Source organism: Halichoerus grypus, chromosome 8 (genome assembly GCF_964656455.1).
Source record: "Halichoerus grypus chromosome 8, mHalGry1.hap1.1, whole genome shotgun sequence".
In the NCBI taxonomy this organism is placed as follows: Eukaryota; Metazoa; Chordata; class Mammalia; order Carnivora; family Phocidae; genus Halichoerus; species Halichoerus grypus.
In genome coordinates, this window is record NC_135719.1 from 3768406 (window position 1) to 3785719 (window position 17314).

The following is a 17314-nucleotide window of genomic DNA, read 5'->3' on the forward strand; positions in this document are numbered from 1 at the left end:
GAGAGCATGAGCAGTGGGAGAAGCAGAGGGAGAGGGAGAAGCGGACTCCCTGCCGAGCCAGGAGCCCAATGTGGGGCTCGATCCCAGGACTCCGGGATCATGACCTGAGCCGAAGGCAGACGCTTAACCATCTGAGCCACCCAGGTGCCCCACAAAGTCTGTTTTTTATCATCTCCATGCACCAAACATTCTAAACAATGTCAGTGATAAAAGACCGCGATCTGGTGGACTGGACCTCTCCCACGGACACCCCCCCCCCCCGCCCACTCCACACACACACCTTGGCATACTACAGCTTTCATTCGTAGCTTTTCTTAGGGTCTGCTATTTTATTTGTGAGTCATTAACCCTCACTGGGTTCTTGGTACCCCAAGTGGTGGGGGAGGAGGATGGGTGAGGGAGCTGGGTGATGGGAGGGAGGGAGGGGTTGGACTTGCCTTTAAAGCTATGTCTCCCTCTCCTCCCCAGTGAAGGCTGTCTGGGAAACAGGAGCTGGGAAACCAGGCATGAGGCCCAACTCCGACTCTGCCCTGAGGGCAGACATTGTCCCCAACTTGGAGTCAGGCTTCTGCTGGGAACAGGGAGTGCCTTGGAGACCCAGCCCTGATATCCCAGCTTCTGCAAGACATTCCCTGTGCCCCAAGGCAAAGTTAGTCACTTCCTTCTCCAGCTCCACAGCACTCTTCTGTACACCCCTTTGTTAGAGCACTGGGCACACTGGGGCCCCCAGATCACCCCACTCTGCAGGGAGCTCCCTGAGGGCAGGCACTGACTTGTTCATCTGTGTTCCCCGCGTTCTAACCGGGGGGACTGACACCGAGCAGACGCTCAAAAAATGTTCAGTGACCCCAAAAAGAGAATCCCACGCTGTCTTCATCTTTCCCCCCATGAAACGTGTCCGCTATCAGTCGGTGATTACTAGGGTCCAGGGTGAGGCATTATCCATTCATTCATTCCGCGGAAGCTGGTTTATTTATTCTTATGCAATGATCATTACGGTAGGGCGCTCTGTCTCTTTACTGTCATTGATCTGAGGGATTTCATTTATGGAAGACATTCAGTGGCAAAGCTGATAGAGCAATAGCGACTCAGGGCCAAGTGCAGACGTTTCTGGAAGGAAATGCAGACGTGCCAGAGGGAAGCGGACGCGGTTCCTGCAGTCTGTGTCCCGGCCGTCCCAGAGGCCGGTGGCGATCAGGGCTTTGCTGGGGCCTCGGTGAAGGACAGGAACGACTTCCCAACCACGGGTGGGGAGGAGCCGGGAGGGAAAGGCGACGGGACGCGTTCAGCCTTGTCCGGGCCACACCCAGTTTAGTCAACGACTTCTGAACCCCGAGAACGTAAAGGAACACAGTGGAGCTTGGACCTAGGGCTTCAAAATAAAACTGCCAACCCGCTTGTGCAGCAAAGCACGAGCCATCCCTCTTCCAGGACGGCAGGCAGCACCCCCGGCCGCCAGGACGGTCTGCGAAGGGGAGGGGTCCTGCAGAACACCGCACGGGGCTGCGGAAGGGGTGCCGGGCCGCCCGGTCTGCTTCCTTCCCCCCGCACAGAGGAGCCCGCACGGTGGCTCCCACCCGAGCCGTGTCAGCAGGAATCCGTGCGAAGAACTTTCTGCCAAGATGAAATTCAACCTCCACGGGCCTGTGCTGGGGCGGCATGTTAAAATACATTTTTCGAGGCACCTGAAATGTCAAAGCATGTAAAATAAATAAAAGCCAATTAACAGTCGCATCTGGGGAGATAGCCCTGGGTGGGGGGGAGAACGAGATGGAGGGGGAGGCCTTGGGAAGCACCCAGCTGATGGCTTTTGCAGCACTTCCTGAGGCCCGGCTTTCACCGATGCTCAGAACCTTCCGTGGCGTCTCCGGGAGCATTCACAAACCCATACCCCATGGGCCAAATCCAGCTCACCCCATGAGCTCAAATTTGTTTCATTTGGCTCGAGTGGCATGTTCTTTTTTTAAAAGTTGAAAATCTGCTAATAGGACGCGTGCTTTCCGGGCGACCGCAGTCCTCACTCCTCCCAAATGTCTTACAACAGGCTGGTCATGTGACCTGCGGGGGCCTCCTCTGTGGGCATCCAGGTCTGTGACCCCTATGCTCTGGACTCTCAACCCTGGCTGCCCATTGGAATATTCCGAGGGAGCTTTAGAAAATACCCGTGTCTGGGTCCCAGCCCTAGAGAATCTGATTTAGTCTACCTGGAGTACAGCCTGGACTGCAGTCTTAAATTCTCCCCAGGTGACTCTAATGTGCAGTGAAATTGGAGGAGCCGCTGCTCCTGACAGAGCCCTGATCCAGGCTGCTTTCCATCAGGCCCTGCTTATCTCCAGACCGACCAGTTCTCTCGACCACCTGGTCGTAGAAGCACCACCTCACCCAGACCCTTGAATCTGACCTTCTCTGAAAGGGGTCCAGGCCAAACTCCCCAGAGGATCCCTAATGCCTTGGAAGATAATGATCCCTTTTGAAATGATGACTTTAGGGCCACTTTTCTAGAGCTTTTAATAGTTGGTGACTTTAACCACAGGCGCATTCAGAATCAATCAACCTATATTAGGCATGAAGCACTTTCTCATTTGACTCCTCATCTTAGATCTATAACAACATCATGAAGGTATTACTCTCCCATTTTACAGGTGGGAAAATGGGGATACCTAGCCCTGGGGCCATAAAAACCCTACTTGGTAACTCTGGCTACAGTTGAATTTATTTTAATAAACACTCAGTGTTTATTAATATGCAGTCTGCAGAGGGCTCTATTCCAGAACAGCCCTAACGATTGCTTACAGCCAGGATGTACGCTGATGGGTCGGTGCCTGTGCCACACTGGTCGGTAAACGTCTGCCCTTAGAATTAACGGACATATATTAGGCACCAGGCACTTTGTCCGATCACTGCTGTTGCTAGATCCACAACAAAGGTGAACAAGGTGCGGCCGCCATGTTCGAAGGCTCATGCCTCGAGGGGGAAGTAGATGCTGCCGCACTCACAACGGGGTATGTTGCACAATCGAAGAGGGTGTAAGCTGAGTGTGTGAGACCATCAAGAGGGCAGCATGTACTTCGACCTGCAGACACCAAGGAAGGCTCACAGAGCAAGACATATTTAGATCGGCATCTTGAAAGATGAGTAGGAGTTTCCCAGGCAGAGGAGGGGGAGAGTGGGTGGAGGTAACTTGCTAAGCAAAGGCATCGAGGTGCCCCACTGCCCAGCGTGTTTGGAAAACTTGGCTTTGAGTCAGGAAAAGAATTCCAGATTCCCTTGAACGTCACTTTATCCTGCTTACCTATAAACCTAATGGTTCTGAATGGTCTCGATAATTTTTTTCAGTATGTGGCCCATCGAGATGAGTTGCAGATGAGTTTCCCAGCTGCAAAGACGGAGCTCACGGCCACAGCATCTCTCTTCTGTTACCCAGCACCCCTCCTTTTCAAATAGCGTTCCAGAAATCTAAAAGTGACCCTTATCTCCAGCAGAAAGTAATCTCTTTTCCTCTCTCACTGTATACATATATATATATATATATATATATATATATACACACACACACACACACACACACACACATAATTAGCCCACTGGCGTTGCTAATTACCTTACGTTGGCTAATTCCAATGGCAGCATAATTTTAAAAAAAATCACAGGAAAAAGATGGAAATCCCAGAAAAAGGAGCACATAATGTAAACACTAATACTCGGGATATTTGCTTAAACTCGTCTTGAGACAGAGCCTAAGTCATTCCACTGATCAATACACTCACATGAATGTCTGTCATTCCTCTTGTCCATGTCTCTTAAAATCCACACTCTGTCGCTTACCCTGGAAAAAAAGATTTTTTTCAACGCTGTTGAATTCAGAAATTACGGATTTTTATATTCAAGCCCCGTGAGTTATCTAAAGGCTTTTATTTGATCTGATTATGGCTCCACCTTCTTAAGTGAATGCATCCTCAGAAGTAGCATCACCTTGTCCGAGATCAGCCGAAATGTCTGTGCATGACCCTGCACTTCTCCTTTCCACGTGCATGTGTGTTAGCCCGGAGCAATGTACATGACTTTGATATTCTTCAATATATGCAAGCTTAATTACAAACTTAGGGGCCTAGGGTAGGTCAGCCCTTCATTATCATTAATGAACCTTCTTCATCTGTACTGAGAGACCTCTAATTGGGTTTATTTCTTAAAGTAGGCATGAAAGCATCCTTCAGAAGTATACTTTGCCAATCTACTTTGTGGGGTAAACCTGCTAATCCACGCAAGCTGGAGGACCCGCGGAAGATAAATAAATTTCATGACATGAGCTGGTTGAGGAAGCCACAATGAAAATCCACTACATCACAACATATACTTGGTTCATTAATCTGTAAGTAGAACCTGGCCTTAATTATTCATGATAATAGCCCTTAATATACTAGTTCGCCACAGCGTATTTTGTATCAGTAATGGAGGTCTCTGTCCTTTACGAACTTATTACAACTGTCTGCTATTAAATCTTCATGGAGAGGTGGGGTAAGAGCCTGGCCAGGGTTTTCATGGGAATGTCATGTTCGAAGCGTAATAACCAGGCTTTACTGTTCTGGAGAGACTTTCATCCTAAGGATCTCAAAGCGCTTTACAAGCCTTCATTAGTGCCAGGAATACCCCGAAGGTACCCTGGTTTTACTATCTTTGTTTTATAGGTGAAGAAACAAGACCCAGGCTGGTGAAGTGACTTGCCCAAGGTCACAAAACAAATCAGCCGGACATCTTGCAGGGCTCAGGCGGGTTTAGGTGGTGACTGGTTTTCTCCCGAAGAAACCACTTGAGTGTCTTTTTGAGCTAAAGTCACCGTGGCCGTGGCTGTCAGTGTGTGGGTGGCCCCCCCCACCTGGTACTCTGGCACGTTCCAGGCACTTAACAGACCCTCGGTGCCTGCTGAAGGGAGAGACTAACTATCATCTTGCTGGTGCTTCCGATGATTCAAGATGCCTTGTGAGTTACTCAGACTCTTTTTTTTCACAATTTCTGTCCCACTTGGTCTAGCTTATGGGAGAGTCCTGCGAAGTATGCTAAATATGCCACCCCTGTTACTTTCACATCACACTAAGCAGAAGTGAGTGTTTGCAGGGTTTTGCTCTTAGGAAGAGACAGAGAGAGATTTCCATCCCCCATATTATAGGATATTAATAAAAGACCTTCACTCAAGGCAGGCTCTGCTGTTGTTTTGGAGAGTTCTAGATAATTAAGTGGTAGGTTCTCCTGCTAAGTCCAGCTATACTTTCTAAACCCTCAAGCTTCAAGAAAATGGAGAAAGAGCTTTGAAAAAGGTATTTTTTTTATGCCTAGTGACATGTAGACTACGGATCCTACTTTGAGGTTGGTGAGGGTGGATCTTTTTTGTTTGTTTTGCTTTAAATGTGTGTATTTGAACCCAGCTCAGATTTACATTTAAGACATTTTTAAAAGCGTCCGCACTCCCCGTTGTGTGGAATGCCAGGAAACGGGTTCATTCCACGAGGAATGAGCTTTCAGCTCTGTCCTTTGTGACAGATTCCAGAGCGTCTCTACCTTCAGGCAGGCGGGTCACCAGGCCGCTCCGGTGACCCCCCCTAACCTGTACCAGGCTGCCGGCAAGCACTCCTGTCAGCTCTGTTTACTCTGGCAAGACTGATGGCATCCAGGTGGATTTCCCAACCCCCGCGCCTCCTCACTCCGCCCCCACCGCTCCTCTCCGACCCACAGCCCCGCGGCCTTTGCCAGTTGCAGAGATCCCCGTGCAAACCCGGGCTTCTGGCTCGGCTTCTAAGGCGAGCAGGCCCGAGGCAGGGCGGCCACCTGAGTCCTCCACCCCCTCCCCCCCGACCATCACCCCCTGCCCCAGCCCCAGAGTGTGTCCTCTGGCCTCTGGGAGAATGTGCCTTTGTGCTTGTCACTGCCCTGGCTTCTCCCTGGATAAAATCACTGGCCTGGGAGGGCTGTGCTGTTACGCAGATAATCCTGTGAAGCATCTGGAAGGGCCTGGTCAGGAGATGTTCAGCTCAAGAATGTCAGGAGGAGATGGAAGGGTGCCGGAGACGGGCTCCCGGCTCGGGCCGAGGGTAAACAGGCTGTTTCCTGGTGCACGCAGCCTCGGGTCGGCCGGCACCCTGGGCTGGTGATTGCTGCTGGCCTTCAGGACTCAGGATCACCGTGACTGTTAGGTACTGAGAAGTGTTGTTAGGCTTTCCCGGACGCGCTGAGCATTAGGGTCTCGACCACGAGTAAGGCTCCGTTCCCCGGGGAATGTGTGTGTGGAGGTGGGGAAGGAGGGGGGCAAGTTAAAAGATAGGAAAGCAAACGCTAAACTCCATGCTACAGAACCCAGAAAGGGAGTGGAGAGGGTGTCCAAAGGCACAAAAGGGACGGGGACATGGGGGGTGGAAAGGAGAGCATACCTGACAGAAGAGCAGAGGTGTGTTCAGGGACCGTGGCAGAGGGATGTCTGGTGCGAGGGTTCACATATGGGGGTGGGGGGTGAGGGGTCTGGGAGAAGAGGGTCTTGAGTGCCAGGCAGAGGGGTTATTCAGCAGGCAAAAAGAAAAATGTTCTGGAAGGATTAGCCAGGAAGGTGGGAGACTGGCATGATCCAGGCGGTGTTCTAGAAAATTAATCTGGCATCAGTGTGTAGGTGGAAAGAGACTGAGAGCAGGAAGCCGGTTGACGATAGGAACCCACACATGATTTGATAAGGCCTGCTTAACCTGTTCACAGTCGAGAGCCTTCTTCAACCCCGGAGCCTCCACATCCTTCCATGGTGACCTTCATTCATCCCTCAGGTCTTGGCTTAAATGCCACTTCTTCTGCGGAGACCTCCCTGACTGACCCCACCTTAGGCAGGGTTCCCCAAAGCCCCCTTGCTTTGTCACAGTGACCTCATTGTGTTTTGTGTGTGGTTAAAACAACAACGACAAACACCACCTAACATAAAATTTACCATCTTCACTATTTAAATATACAGCTCAGTCATGTTAAGTAAAATCACCATTTTGTGCAACAAGCACCACCATCCATCTCCAGAACTCATTTATCTTGCAAAACTGAAATTCCGTATCCATCTACAGCTCCCCTTTTCCCTCTCCCCCAGCCCCTGGCCACCACCCTTCTGCTTTCTGTCTCTGTGAATTTAACTACCCTTAGGTACCTCATATAACAGGTGGAATCATACAGTACTTGTCTTTTAGTCTAGCCAGTGTTTGGCTACTTCACTTAGTGTAATGTCCTCAAGGTTCATCCGTATGATAGCATGTGACAGGATTTCCATCCTTTGTAAGGTGAAATAATATTCCATTCCGTAAATATCCATGATAGATAGATAGATCATATTTTGTTTACCCATTCATCCATTCATGAAAATTGGCAGACTTTTTATTTTTAAATAAAATGGACTCTGATAGAATAAAACAGAACAGAATAAAAATAGGAGAGTGCATTCTTGTAATAAGGGTATGTATTGAGTTGAGAGTCCCTTGTCAGAACACCTATATAACAAGATTGGCAAGATGGGAAACAAAATTTAAGAACATGAAAACTCCCTCCTCTCTCTTGTGTAACAGCGCAAGCATGCAGGGGGGGTATGGATGACTTTTCTCACCTCAAACCACCAAAATGAGCAAAAGAGGAGTGAGAAAGTGCTACTTCTCCCGGCCACATTTTTGCAGGCATTTTCCACCCTGTGGCACTCTGTGTGTGGCAATATGCATGGGCTGGCTGACTAGAACCAGTCCTCCTACCTGCGTGATCCTAGAGGCGCTCACCGAATCAGAATGTAGTCTTCTGCTACTCAGCTTCCCTGGCCACTGGAGGCCCAATTTAGGAGCCATGAGCCTTTTGCCTCTCGGCATCCTTCCATTTTATGCTCCTCGCACCGCATATTAAACCCTGGACAGGAGTCCTTCCTTAAGAGCAGGACAGTCGTCTGAAAGGTTTATACCTTGCAGCCACGAAGTGTAAGGAGGGACACACACACACACGTGTATGTACACACACACAAACACACACACACACACATGCACGCACACCCTGGGGCCACAGAAGCAAAGGGGAGAGGTTGCAATCATACCTTGGTGACTGTGGGATGGTAAGGAGAAGATATGGGGGTAACCATCACCTCAGATCTTTTCCCTAGCCATCGGCAGAGACATCACCACCACCTCCACCGTATTTTCCCTTTGTTCTGGCTGTTACACAGATGTGGAATGATGTAAGTGTGCACTGAGGTCCGGGGCCTCCGTGGATGCAGCGAGGTCCTCTGTTGACCTATGTCTGGCGCCCTTGATTGCCCGCAGGCCCCAGGACTGCACTGGACCGGGAACAGAGTCATTAATAAATACCCCTGCCTGAGAAAACCAACCAAATCTGTATAAACAAGAACTGTGAGCTGGAAATAACACTGGTAGTTGGTTAACATAATAGTCACATCCCTTGAGATACATCTACAATTCAAAGATCCATAAGGCATTTAGGTGTAGATAAAAGCTGTGGTTGGGATGCTAATGTGTAATATGATTATGCTAATTTTCAATATAGGTGATAACATCGAAATTCAAAATTAAAGAACCATATCTGACACTTGCTTGTTGTAGGTGAACTTTAAATTTGCTCTGGGAACTCAGAACACCTTACTGAGATGTAGAGACACCAAAGACATGAATTGATACTGAACTTCCAATATAAATTATACATTTAGAAGCAGGACTCAGTCAAAATAGGGTTAAGGTCATACTTTGAGTTCCTCTTTACCTCGACAGGTGACAATGATAGATAAAATGTAAAAACGAAACACGACAAATGCATAGCCAAGCTCAAAAAGAAAACAAATACTTCCAAGGACTCTAAATTATTCAGAAATACTAGCTGACAAGTGGTAAGCAAAGTTGATGGGTTCAAAAGTACCCCATGAGAGACAGGAGACCAAAGTCAGGATCATTACAAAACAGCCCAGATTCAAACACTGGTGGCTTCTCTCCAGCCCAGGATACCAGGTGGAGCTTCTCCCACATCCCTAGGTAGGTGGCTTCTTAAGAGCCAGAGGTCCAGGTGATAGTCTTAGCATATTTTTTAGCCAAAATGTGATTATTGGAATGATTTCCCACTCGCCTTGATTCGGGGTGCTTTTAGTGCTGCTTCCTTACGAAGAAGCAACCTTCTGTAAGCCTTGCTTTCCCTCCTGTAGGCTGGCAAAGGACAGTGGGGCAGCCAACCCACACAACCGCTGTTTGTGCATGGCTAAAGATGGTGATGATTTTATAGCATCCTGGGCACTTCACATCCATGAGGTAGGAATTAGGGCTCTGTACCAGGCCCTTCTTGGGCTTCCTCTTTTCTTCCAGGGATGGGTGGAGGAGGTCCTTCACAAGGGGCATGTTCTTGTGGGGAGGTCATTACCACCAGAAAGGCCATATTTTTCTTCCAGGCTTCCTTAATGGGTCAGGGAGTCCCACTTCAATCTCAATTGTATATAGTGATCCTAGATCTGATTACGACTCTTGCATTAAGTTTTAAATCAACAGTGAGTAGGTGAATTCATTCCAGCTGACATGACAAGAATACAGCTGCCTGAAAATGACTATAAGATGACAATTTTAGGGTCTTCAGAGGGATAAGTGAATGAATAACATCCATAAAAGGATAAAAAAGCTATGAAACAAAACGGGCAGAAACAAAGCAAGAACAGGAGAATATGAAAAAGAACGTATAATAAATCTTAGAACTGAAAAATATACTCACTAAGGCAAAAAAAGTATTCCTCTGTATTGGACACAAAAAGAAAAGTAGCAGATTGAGAGATAGTACCAGGAATTTACCCAGCACAATAAAGATAGATTACAAAGAGAGTTCAGAACCCAGGGGATGGATAGAGAGGTTCCAGCAAGTTCTAGCATAGATCTAATAATAGTCTGAAGTAAGAGGATGGTAAAGATGAGAACAACAGTTGAAAAATGTTGGCTGAGATTTTTTCCTCATAGTGAAAGAATAAACACACCGAATACAGAGCATGCAAGTAAATCATTCCTAGATACATCATATGAAGCTGCAAAAAATCAAGGATAAAAAGGAAAAAAAACATCAAAGTAACATTAGAGGCAAGACAGATTCTGCAACGCGGTATTAGACCAAGAGTGGACCACTCATGAGCAGTATCAGAAGCCAGAAGACTTACAATGGAATAATGTGGTCGATGTGCTAAAAGAAAAAAAGAATCTCTTCAGAATTCTAAAGTATCATTCACAAGTAAGAGCAAAAGAAAAGCTTTTTCAGATTTGCAAAGTCAAAGGGCACTTGCCCTTCACAGATCCTCACTGAAAAGACTACCGAAGGACTTAATTCAGCAAGAAGAAAAGTGAACCCAAAGGGATGGGATGGAGTATGAAAAAAGAAAGCCCCAATGAGGGGGAAGATAATAATGATAGATGCACTGTGGACTGTAAATTTGGGTAGACGTTATCTGAAGATGTCTAAGATAAGAAGGAAATGTTGTAACATGAGCCAACACAAAGAAATAATTCACCAGCATGAATAAGAAAACACTTGGTCTGCTCTAGATTTGCTCTGTTCAGCCATCCACCAGAAGTGGGCTGAGTAACCTGCACCTATTGATTGATTTATACTCCAGTCTTATTCCAAGAAAGATTTAGGTTCACTAACCTGCAGCTATTCCTGGTCTTCATTTTCAGATCCAGGAACTTCCTAAGGGAGTCGTTGGCAGCCTTTTGGTTGAACCTTTGGCACTACTCCCAGGGAGAGCTCTCCATGTTCAAATGAATCATGGGATGTGGGTTTTTTTTTTTTTTTTTTTAGAAATCCAGTCCCTCTAGGCTTCCAGACAAACACACTAAAGACTTTTAGAAAAACTCAAAGGAACATGGGACCTATGAAAAAATTCCGCAGCAACTGAAGAATATGGAAGACCCCAAAGGAAAATCTTCCTCTTCACACAGGTTAACATGAAGATAAAGCTGCTTTCTATTTCCAATGAGATAAAGGAATTCATTATACCAATAAACAGGTCAGCACAAAAAGAGAATGCCACAAAATTATTCCCATAATAGCTGAGATTGGGTCTTCATTAAAAGCGGTAAGAGAGAATGAAAACTGCAGAGAAGCTCTTCATCCAAATAGATGATAATACCAAGAATTATATACCAAAAGCTGGATAAATCAATACAAAATATTTTAAATGAAGCAAAAGAAGACAATATATATGAAGAATAGGACACTGACCTGACCACCAAACTGTGAATAAAACTTTCCTGACAGGAGCGCCTGGGTGGCTCAGTCGTTAAGAGTCTGCCTTCGGCTCAGGTCATGATCCCAGGGTCCTGGGATCGAGCCCCGCATCGGGCTCCCTGCTCCGTGGGAAGCCTGCTTCTCCCTCTCCCACTCCCCCTGCTTGTGTTCCCTCTCTCGCTGTGTCTCTCTCTGTCAAATAAATAAATAAAATCTTTAAAAAACAAAAACAGAAAAACAAAAAAACTTTCCTGATAAAGAAGCAACAGCTGATTAAGAATAGGTTAGAGACTCCTGGCTGGCTCGGTCCATGGGCGTGTGACTCTTAATCTCAGGGTTGTGAGTTCAAGCCCCATGTTGGGCATGGAGCCTACTTTAAAATAAAATTTTAAAAAAAGAATAGGTTATAAAAGTTCCCAGAATTTGGCAGGGAAAAAATTGACTTTGGAAATCAGGAGGACTTGCCTTATCCCAGATAAGAGCAATAAAAAGGAAATAATATTAATACATATCCTCATGTATTCTTTAACCTCAAGGGGAAAAAATACTCAAAAGGGTTAAAATCAAGCTTGCTTTATATGTCTCTTCTGAAATAGCCAACATTCAAATAGGAGAAACACCTATAGTCCAATAAGATGTAGATGTGACCCATGAGGATTTCATTTCTAGTCATGGGTTGTTCATATATAAGGGAAATTGAAAGACATTTTAAGATTTGCAGAGACTCAAAAATATCAATAAGCTTAGTACTGTGTATGCAGATATTCTTCAAGAGTGTTCAAGTCATTGGTCAGAATTAGTGAAGGAACTATTAATTGGGAAGTTATGATTACAAAAAAATAGTGATTGTTACTGAAATCAAGTTATGGACTTAAGTATAAAAATCTACATTAGGTTTTTACAATGAACAGGGGAAAGTGATACTGTTATCTAAATAACTGAGACAGATATTGGAACAGAAGGAAAATCATTTTAAAAGAACAAAAAGAGGATGTTTTATATTGCAGTGTGGAGAGGACTCCATAGAGCCCCTCCCCCGGGGTGTTCAGGTCTTTGTGAAATCTCCCTACGCTGCCGTGTGAGCTGGACACTCTTCTAACAGAGTAGAGCAGAAGGGATGGAATGTCACCTCTGAGATTAGGTTCCAGAAAGACTCTGGCTTCCATCTTGCTCACCATGTCTTGTTCTCTCTTGCTTTCTCCCTTGCTCGCTCTGAGCAAAGCACCACCATGTTGAGCTGCCCCCATGGATAGACCCACGTGGCAAGAAACTGTAACTCTGGCAAACAGCCAGCCAGGATCTGACGCCTGCCAACAGCCGCATGAGTGAGCTTGGAAGTGGATCTTTTGAGGCCTGCCAATAGCCACATGGGTGAGCTTGGAAGCAAATGCTCCCCCAGTTAAGTCGACTGCAGTCTTACTAGAGACTGAGCCAGAGGACCCCCAGCTAAGCCATGGTCCCGAGACTAAATAGTTAGTTGTCTTGAGCCACCACATTTTAGGATAATTTGTTACATGGCAGTACATAGCTATAATCTGATTAGATTTTCAACTTTAGAAGAACAGGAAAGGTAAGGAAAGAAGAGGGAGGCTCAGAAGGGCATAATATTTCTTTTTTCCATGAAGGGGAGTCAGAAGATACCAGCTTTGGTTGAGTACAGAACAGACGTTTACAAAATGTTTCAAGAAAATTGTTACTGGGGTGAACAATATGGTGAGGGGCTTCCAAGTAGCCAAAAGTAAACAGGGTTCCTTTCATATGTCAGCACAGAAACAGAGAGAAAGACTAAAGGAAGCACATCAGGAAGAAATCTTTCAAGTCAGAACAAGGGTAGCGCTTAGATCGGGTGCTTTTTTAGAGAGCCAGGATACTCAAGTTTGTTTAAAAAACAGAATGCAACAATATAGATTTATTCCATAAACAAGCATCTATTGAGTGCCTTCTGGGATACCTGGTGAGCTGGGCGGATTTCTATCTGATGGTGAATACAAATAAGCAATTGCAACACGGAATAGTAAGTGCAACAACCAGAAAAGTACAGAACATAAGAAAGCTGATTGATGGGACTCTTTCTACCTTGGTATTGTTAACCCTTTCAGTTTGGGACTATCCACAGCTCAGCGCCCTCCTCCAAGTAGCCTTCAAGATTCCCAAGCCCTAACCCTAACACACACACACACAGGACTGCAATGAGAACTTTTAATTCACTGTTATTTGGTTGTGATTAAATAGAGTTTGCACAAAAAAAAAAAAGAATTCAAGAATAGAGAATATGGGTAATACAACTTTAAGGTAGAATTAGGAGATGATATTTTATAAGCAGAAACACAAGTTATTTTTGACAAAGCCCTGTCAATAAATTCAAACAAGTAGAAATTACATCAGCCATAATCTCTGGTCATAATGTCGTAAAGTAAGAAATCATAAGCTAAAGACAAAAAAAAAAAAGCCATCAATCAACTGGAAAGCCTTATGTAATATCTGGCTCACAGGAAAATAACATAAGAAGAGAGGGTTTAGAAAAAAAGGTTATGGAAATATTACACAAGAAGACACAGGAAATGTGACTAATGATATACCAGCGTTGAACTAACAGAATGAAATTATTTTTTGAAAGAATTTAGCATTCAATGTAAGCTGCTAGAAATAGAATGAAAAAGAACTCCTAAGGAAAATAAGAGGAAGGAAATAATAAAGATGAAAGAAGCTGACTCTGAAGAAACAATTAACATGGACAAGATAGTGGCCAATCCCTTAAGAGGAAAAAAAGGAAACACAACCAGAATTGAGACAATTGGCATAATGAGAGCGACAATGTATTTTAAAGTTATTATATAATTGTACATAACTATGTGCTATGGGATTTTAAAATAGTAATTAAGTGGACATTGCTCCCTAGAGGTAAATAAATAATCGAAGTAGAAGAAGCAGGAAACTCAGAAAGAAGAAAACGAGTTGAAAAAACAGTTGTAAAAACAAAACCTCTACCCCCGTCGCCAGGTATCAGGAAGAAGTGAGTAGAAAGGTGGATGCTGTCAAATCTTACAGAAGCAGATCATTTCCATGTTCGAAAAACTTTTCCATGGCACTGGGGAAAATGGGCAGCTACCAACTGATTGTACAAAATAAACATGTCTAAGGAGTCCAGACTTCTCTGACTTAATAAACACCTACTACAGGCCAATTTCCTTTATATAAATACAAAAACCTAAAATGGATGGAATGCCATGGGACGTGGAGTATACAGCCCTATATCATTTATTGGGTACCTATTGCTGGGCACAGGGGGTACTCCATCACCATGCTAAACCCTGGGAAATCCTACGTCAGTAAGATACGGTCCTTGCCATCCAGGAGCTCATGGTCTCATGGAGAGGAGACACATAAAAAAAAAAACAACAACAATAATTAAAATGTGTTACATGCAAATGAAATCATTCTCAGAGTGTAGCGTGGAGTGGGGACATCTAGCCCAGCAAGGAAAGGTTAAACAGGGGGCTCCCGGTAAAGATTTCCCCAGAGGACAGTGTGCTTGAGCTAAGTCTCAAGGAAGAGTAGAAATTAGCCAAAAGGGAGGTGTGGGGAGTGATGCTCTACCTCAGTGCGTGAGGCTATCCCAGGCATGGGGGACAGGCATTCTTAGAACAATCTATGCACCTCGATGGTCTCTGCCTCCCGTTTCTCACGTTGATTTCATCGGGTCTAAACCAAAAGTGGCAGAGCATGAAGCATAAACAAAGCAGGTGGCTGTGGACAGAACTTGAGAAACATGAAAAGGGCAGGTGGAGGAAGAGGAGCCCATGAAGGACATGGAATAATAGTGAGAGGAACAAACAAAACCAGGAATATAGGAGGCCATGGCAAGGAGGGAGACGGTGGCCCACAGAGACCAGTACGGGGGAGAGTGCGAGCAACTGAGGAAGGCCTGTTAGATTAGAAATCAAGGATCGAGATGGGAAGTGCAGACGAGTTTGAAAAGCTGGGGCAACAAGAAGAGAAAGTGGACGCGGTGTGAGATCAAGGGAATGTTCTGGGTTTGGCTTTCAAGGTTGTTTCAGATATTTGCTGCTGCCTACCAAACCGCTCTAAAACTTAGGACTTAAATCAAGGATTTTTTATTTCTCAGGATTCTGTGAATGAACACGGCAGCTCTTCCGCTGGTCTCCCCTCTGGTCACTCTCGGGGCTGTGGACAGCTGGTGGGTCACCTGCTTGGGAAGGTGGGGACACTAGGCTTCTCTGTCTGCAGAGAGTGGTCTCAGATCCTCTCTCCCAGAGTGGTCACTCATGCTCCAGGGCCTCTGCCACATGGCCATTCTCTCTAGCAGGACAGTCTAGACTTTCTTAGATATGGTGGCCGGGCTCCCAAAGGGAATAATCCAAGAGAGATAAGCTCAGCATGCACACCCTTGCCAAGGTTCTGCTTGCACCACAGCTGCTAACGACCTTTTACCCAAAACGAATTACATGATCAAGCCTAGAGTCCACCTGGACGGGGACTACTCAAGGGTGTGCACACAGGGAGAACGGGGACGGGAGCTCTATGGATACAATAGTCCATTATCAGGGTGTTTTTTTCCCTTAATATAGGAGAGAGTTAAAAATGTCTATAGGTGGAACCCAGACTAATTGAAAGGGAGGCATTGAAGACACAATCAAAAGAGATTCTTACTAATTGGGTCCCCGAGGATGTGCTTGGTGGGAGGACAGAGAGGAACACCATCCTCTGAGACTGGGAGAAGAGAGATTAAAAAGGGGTTGGGGATGTGTTTTGGTTAAATCGCTGAGGGGAGGAAAAGGGGGTTGTCCATGGAAATGCGGCACTGGGGTAGAGATTTGACATGTGGGAACACCAACTCCACCGCCATCTTGCTTCTCCATCAACACTCAGTCTGCATGTTGAAGCCAAGGAGGCCGATTATAGTATTGATCTGGGTTTAGAACTTGGTTGTTGGATGCTGCAGGAGGATAGTGGTGCCAGGGAATTGTGGGTTACTGGAGAGAGTTATCTGAATCATAGAAACAGGGTTCTGAGTCCGTTGGTCAGAAAGAGAGGCCAGGAGAGAACTGATAGAGGATAGAGCCAGGAAACTGGAGGTCTCTCTAGATTCAAAATACACTCAGGTGTGAGGGAAGATGTGAGAAAGAGAAGAGAAGGTGAAGCCCAAGGAGGGCCAAGGATTGTAGGGCTGGATTATGGGATGGGCAGACCACGTGAACATGGATATCCAGGAATTAACGAAGGCCCCAGTGGGGCGCCAAGCTCTAAGCCAGTCCCCAGTGTCAGCAATGAGTGAAGGGGGTGACAGGAAGGAACAGTCCTGCTGAGGGGCTGTCGTGAAGGCAGGGACTGGGTCTGTTGTATCCTCAGGCCCCGGAACAGTGCCTGGCACCTAGAAGCACTCAGTACTAAGAGTTATTTGTGGAGTAAACAAATGACTCTAATCCTCAATTTACGGATAAGAAAACCGGGGCTCCCAAAGGTTGAATGTGTTGCTCCAAGTTACACCGCTAGGGTTCAGCTAGCCAGAGCGTCCTACCTCCTTACCAAACCACACTGTGGATTTCCTTCTCAACCCTCCAAGAGGCAGTTCATGATTTTATTATCTCAAAACTATTTAAATGGCATTTGTCATTCCTTGGGCACTGGGATGGACTATCCCGAAGTTGAATGAATACAGGGAGTGGTTTTATAAAAAAAAATCTTCCTTGAGGCCTAGAGGGATTTACTCACTTATTGGAAATACATCACATGTCTTTTCCAGGCACATCCAAGGAAGCTGGTCCTGTAACCATATCCTTGCCAGTTGGCCAACATTTCATTATTCTCTCTTCTTCTGTGGTCATGGTCTCATCTTCTTTGTTAAGACTCAGAAAATCAGGAAGAAATACATACACACATGAGAGCTGTCCACCCATAGTCACCATAGCTTTTTCCACAGACTCTGTAGGATTAAAGAAATTAATTAGCCTTCAGCCAAGCAGATCTGAGGCTGTTCAAGCCTTTCTATCATCCTTAAAGAAAAATGAAAACGTCTCCCCAAAGGCTATTGTCCGTTATGGAA

The 17314-nt window shown here is 45.7% G+C and overlaps 1 protein-coding gene across 9 annotated transcripts in view; it reads left to right on the forward strand.

The window, feature by feature from the left end:
* Window positions 1-17314, forward strand: part of BNC1 (basonuclin zinc finger protein 1) — a 163125-nt gene that overhangs the window by 111477 nt on the left and 34334 nt on the right. For 5 of the 9 annotated variants that reach the window (XM_078078815.1, XM_078078813.1, XM_078078817.1 and 2 more), the window contains 2 exons: window positions 4193-4369; window positions 9197-9299. In XM_078078815.1, coding sequence (XP_077934941.1) covers window positions 4326-4369; window positions 9197-9299 — 147 coding nt within the window. In that variant the 5' untranslated portion in view covers window positions 4193-4325. Of the gene's footprint in view, window positions 1-4192; window positions 4370-4685; window positions 4978-9196; window positions 9300-17314 lie in introns of all 9 variants that reach the window. The other 4 variants (XM_078078814.1, XM_078078818.1, XM_078078820.1 and 1 more) reach the window with 3 other exon arrangements.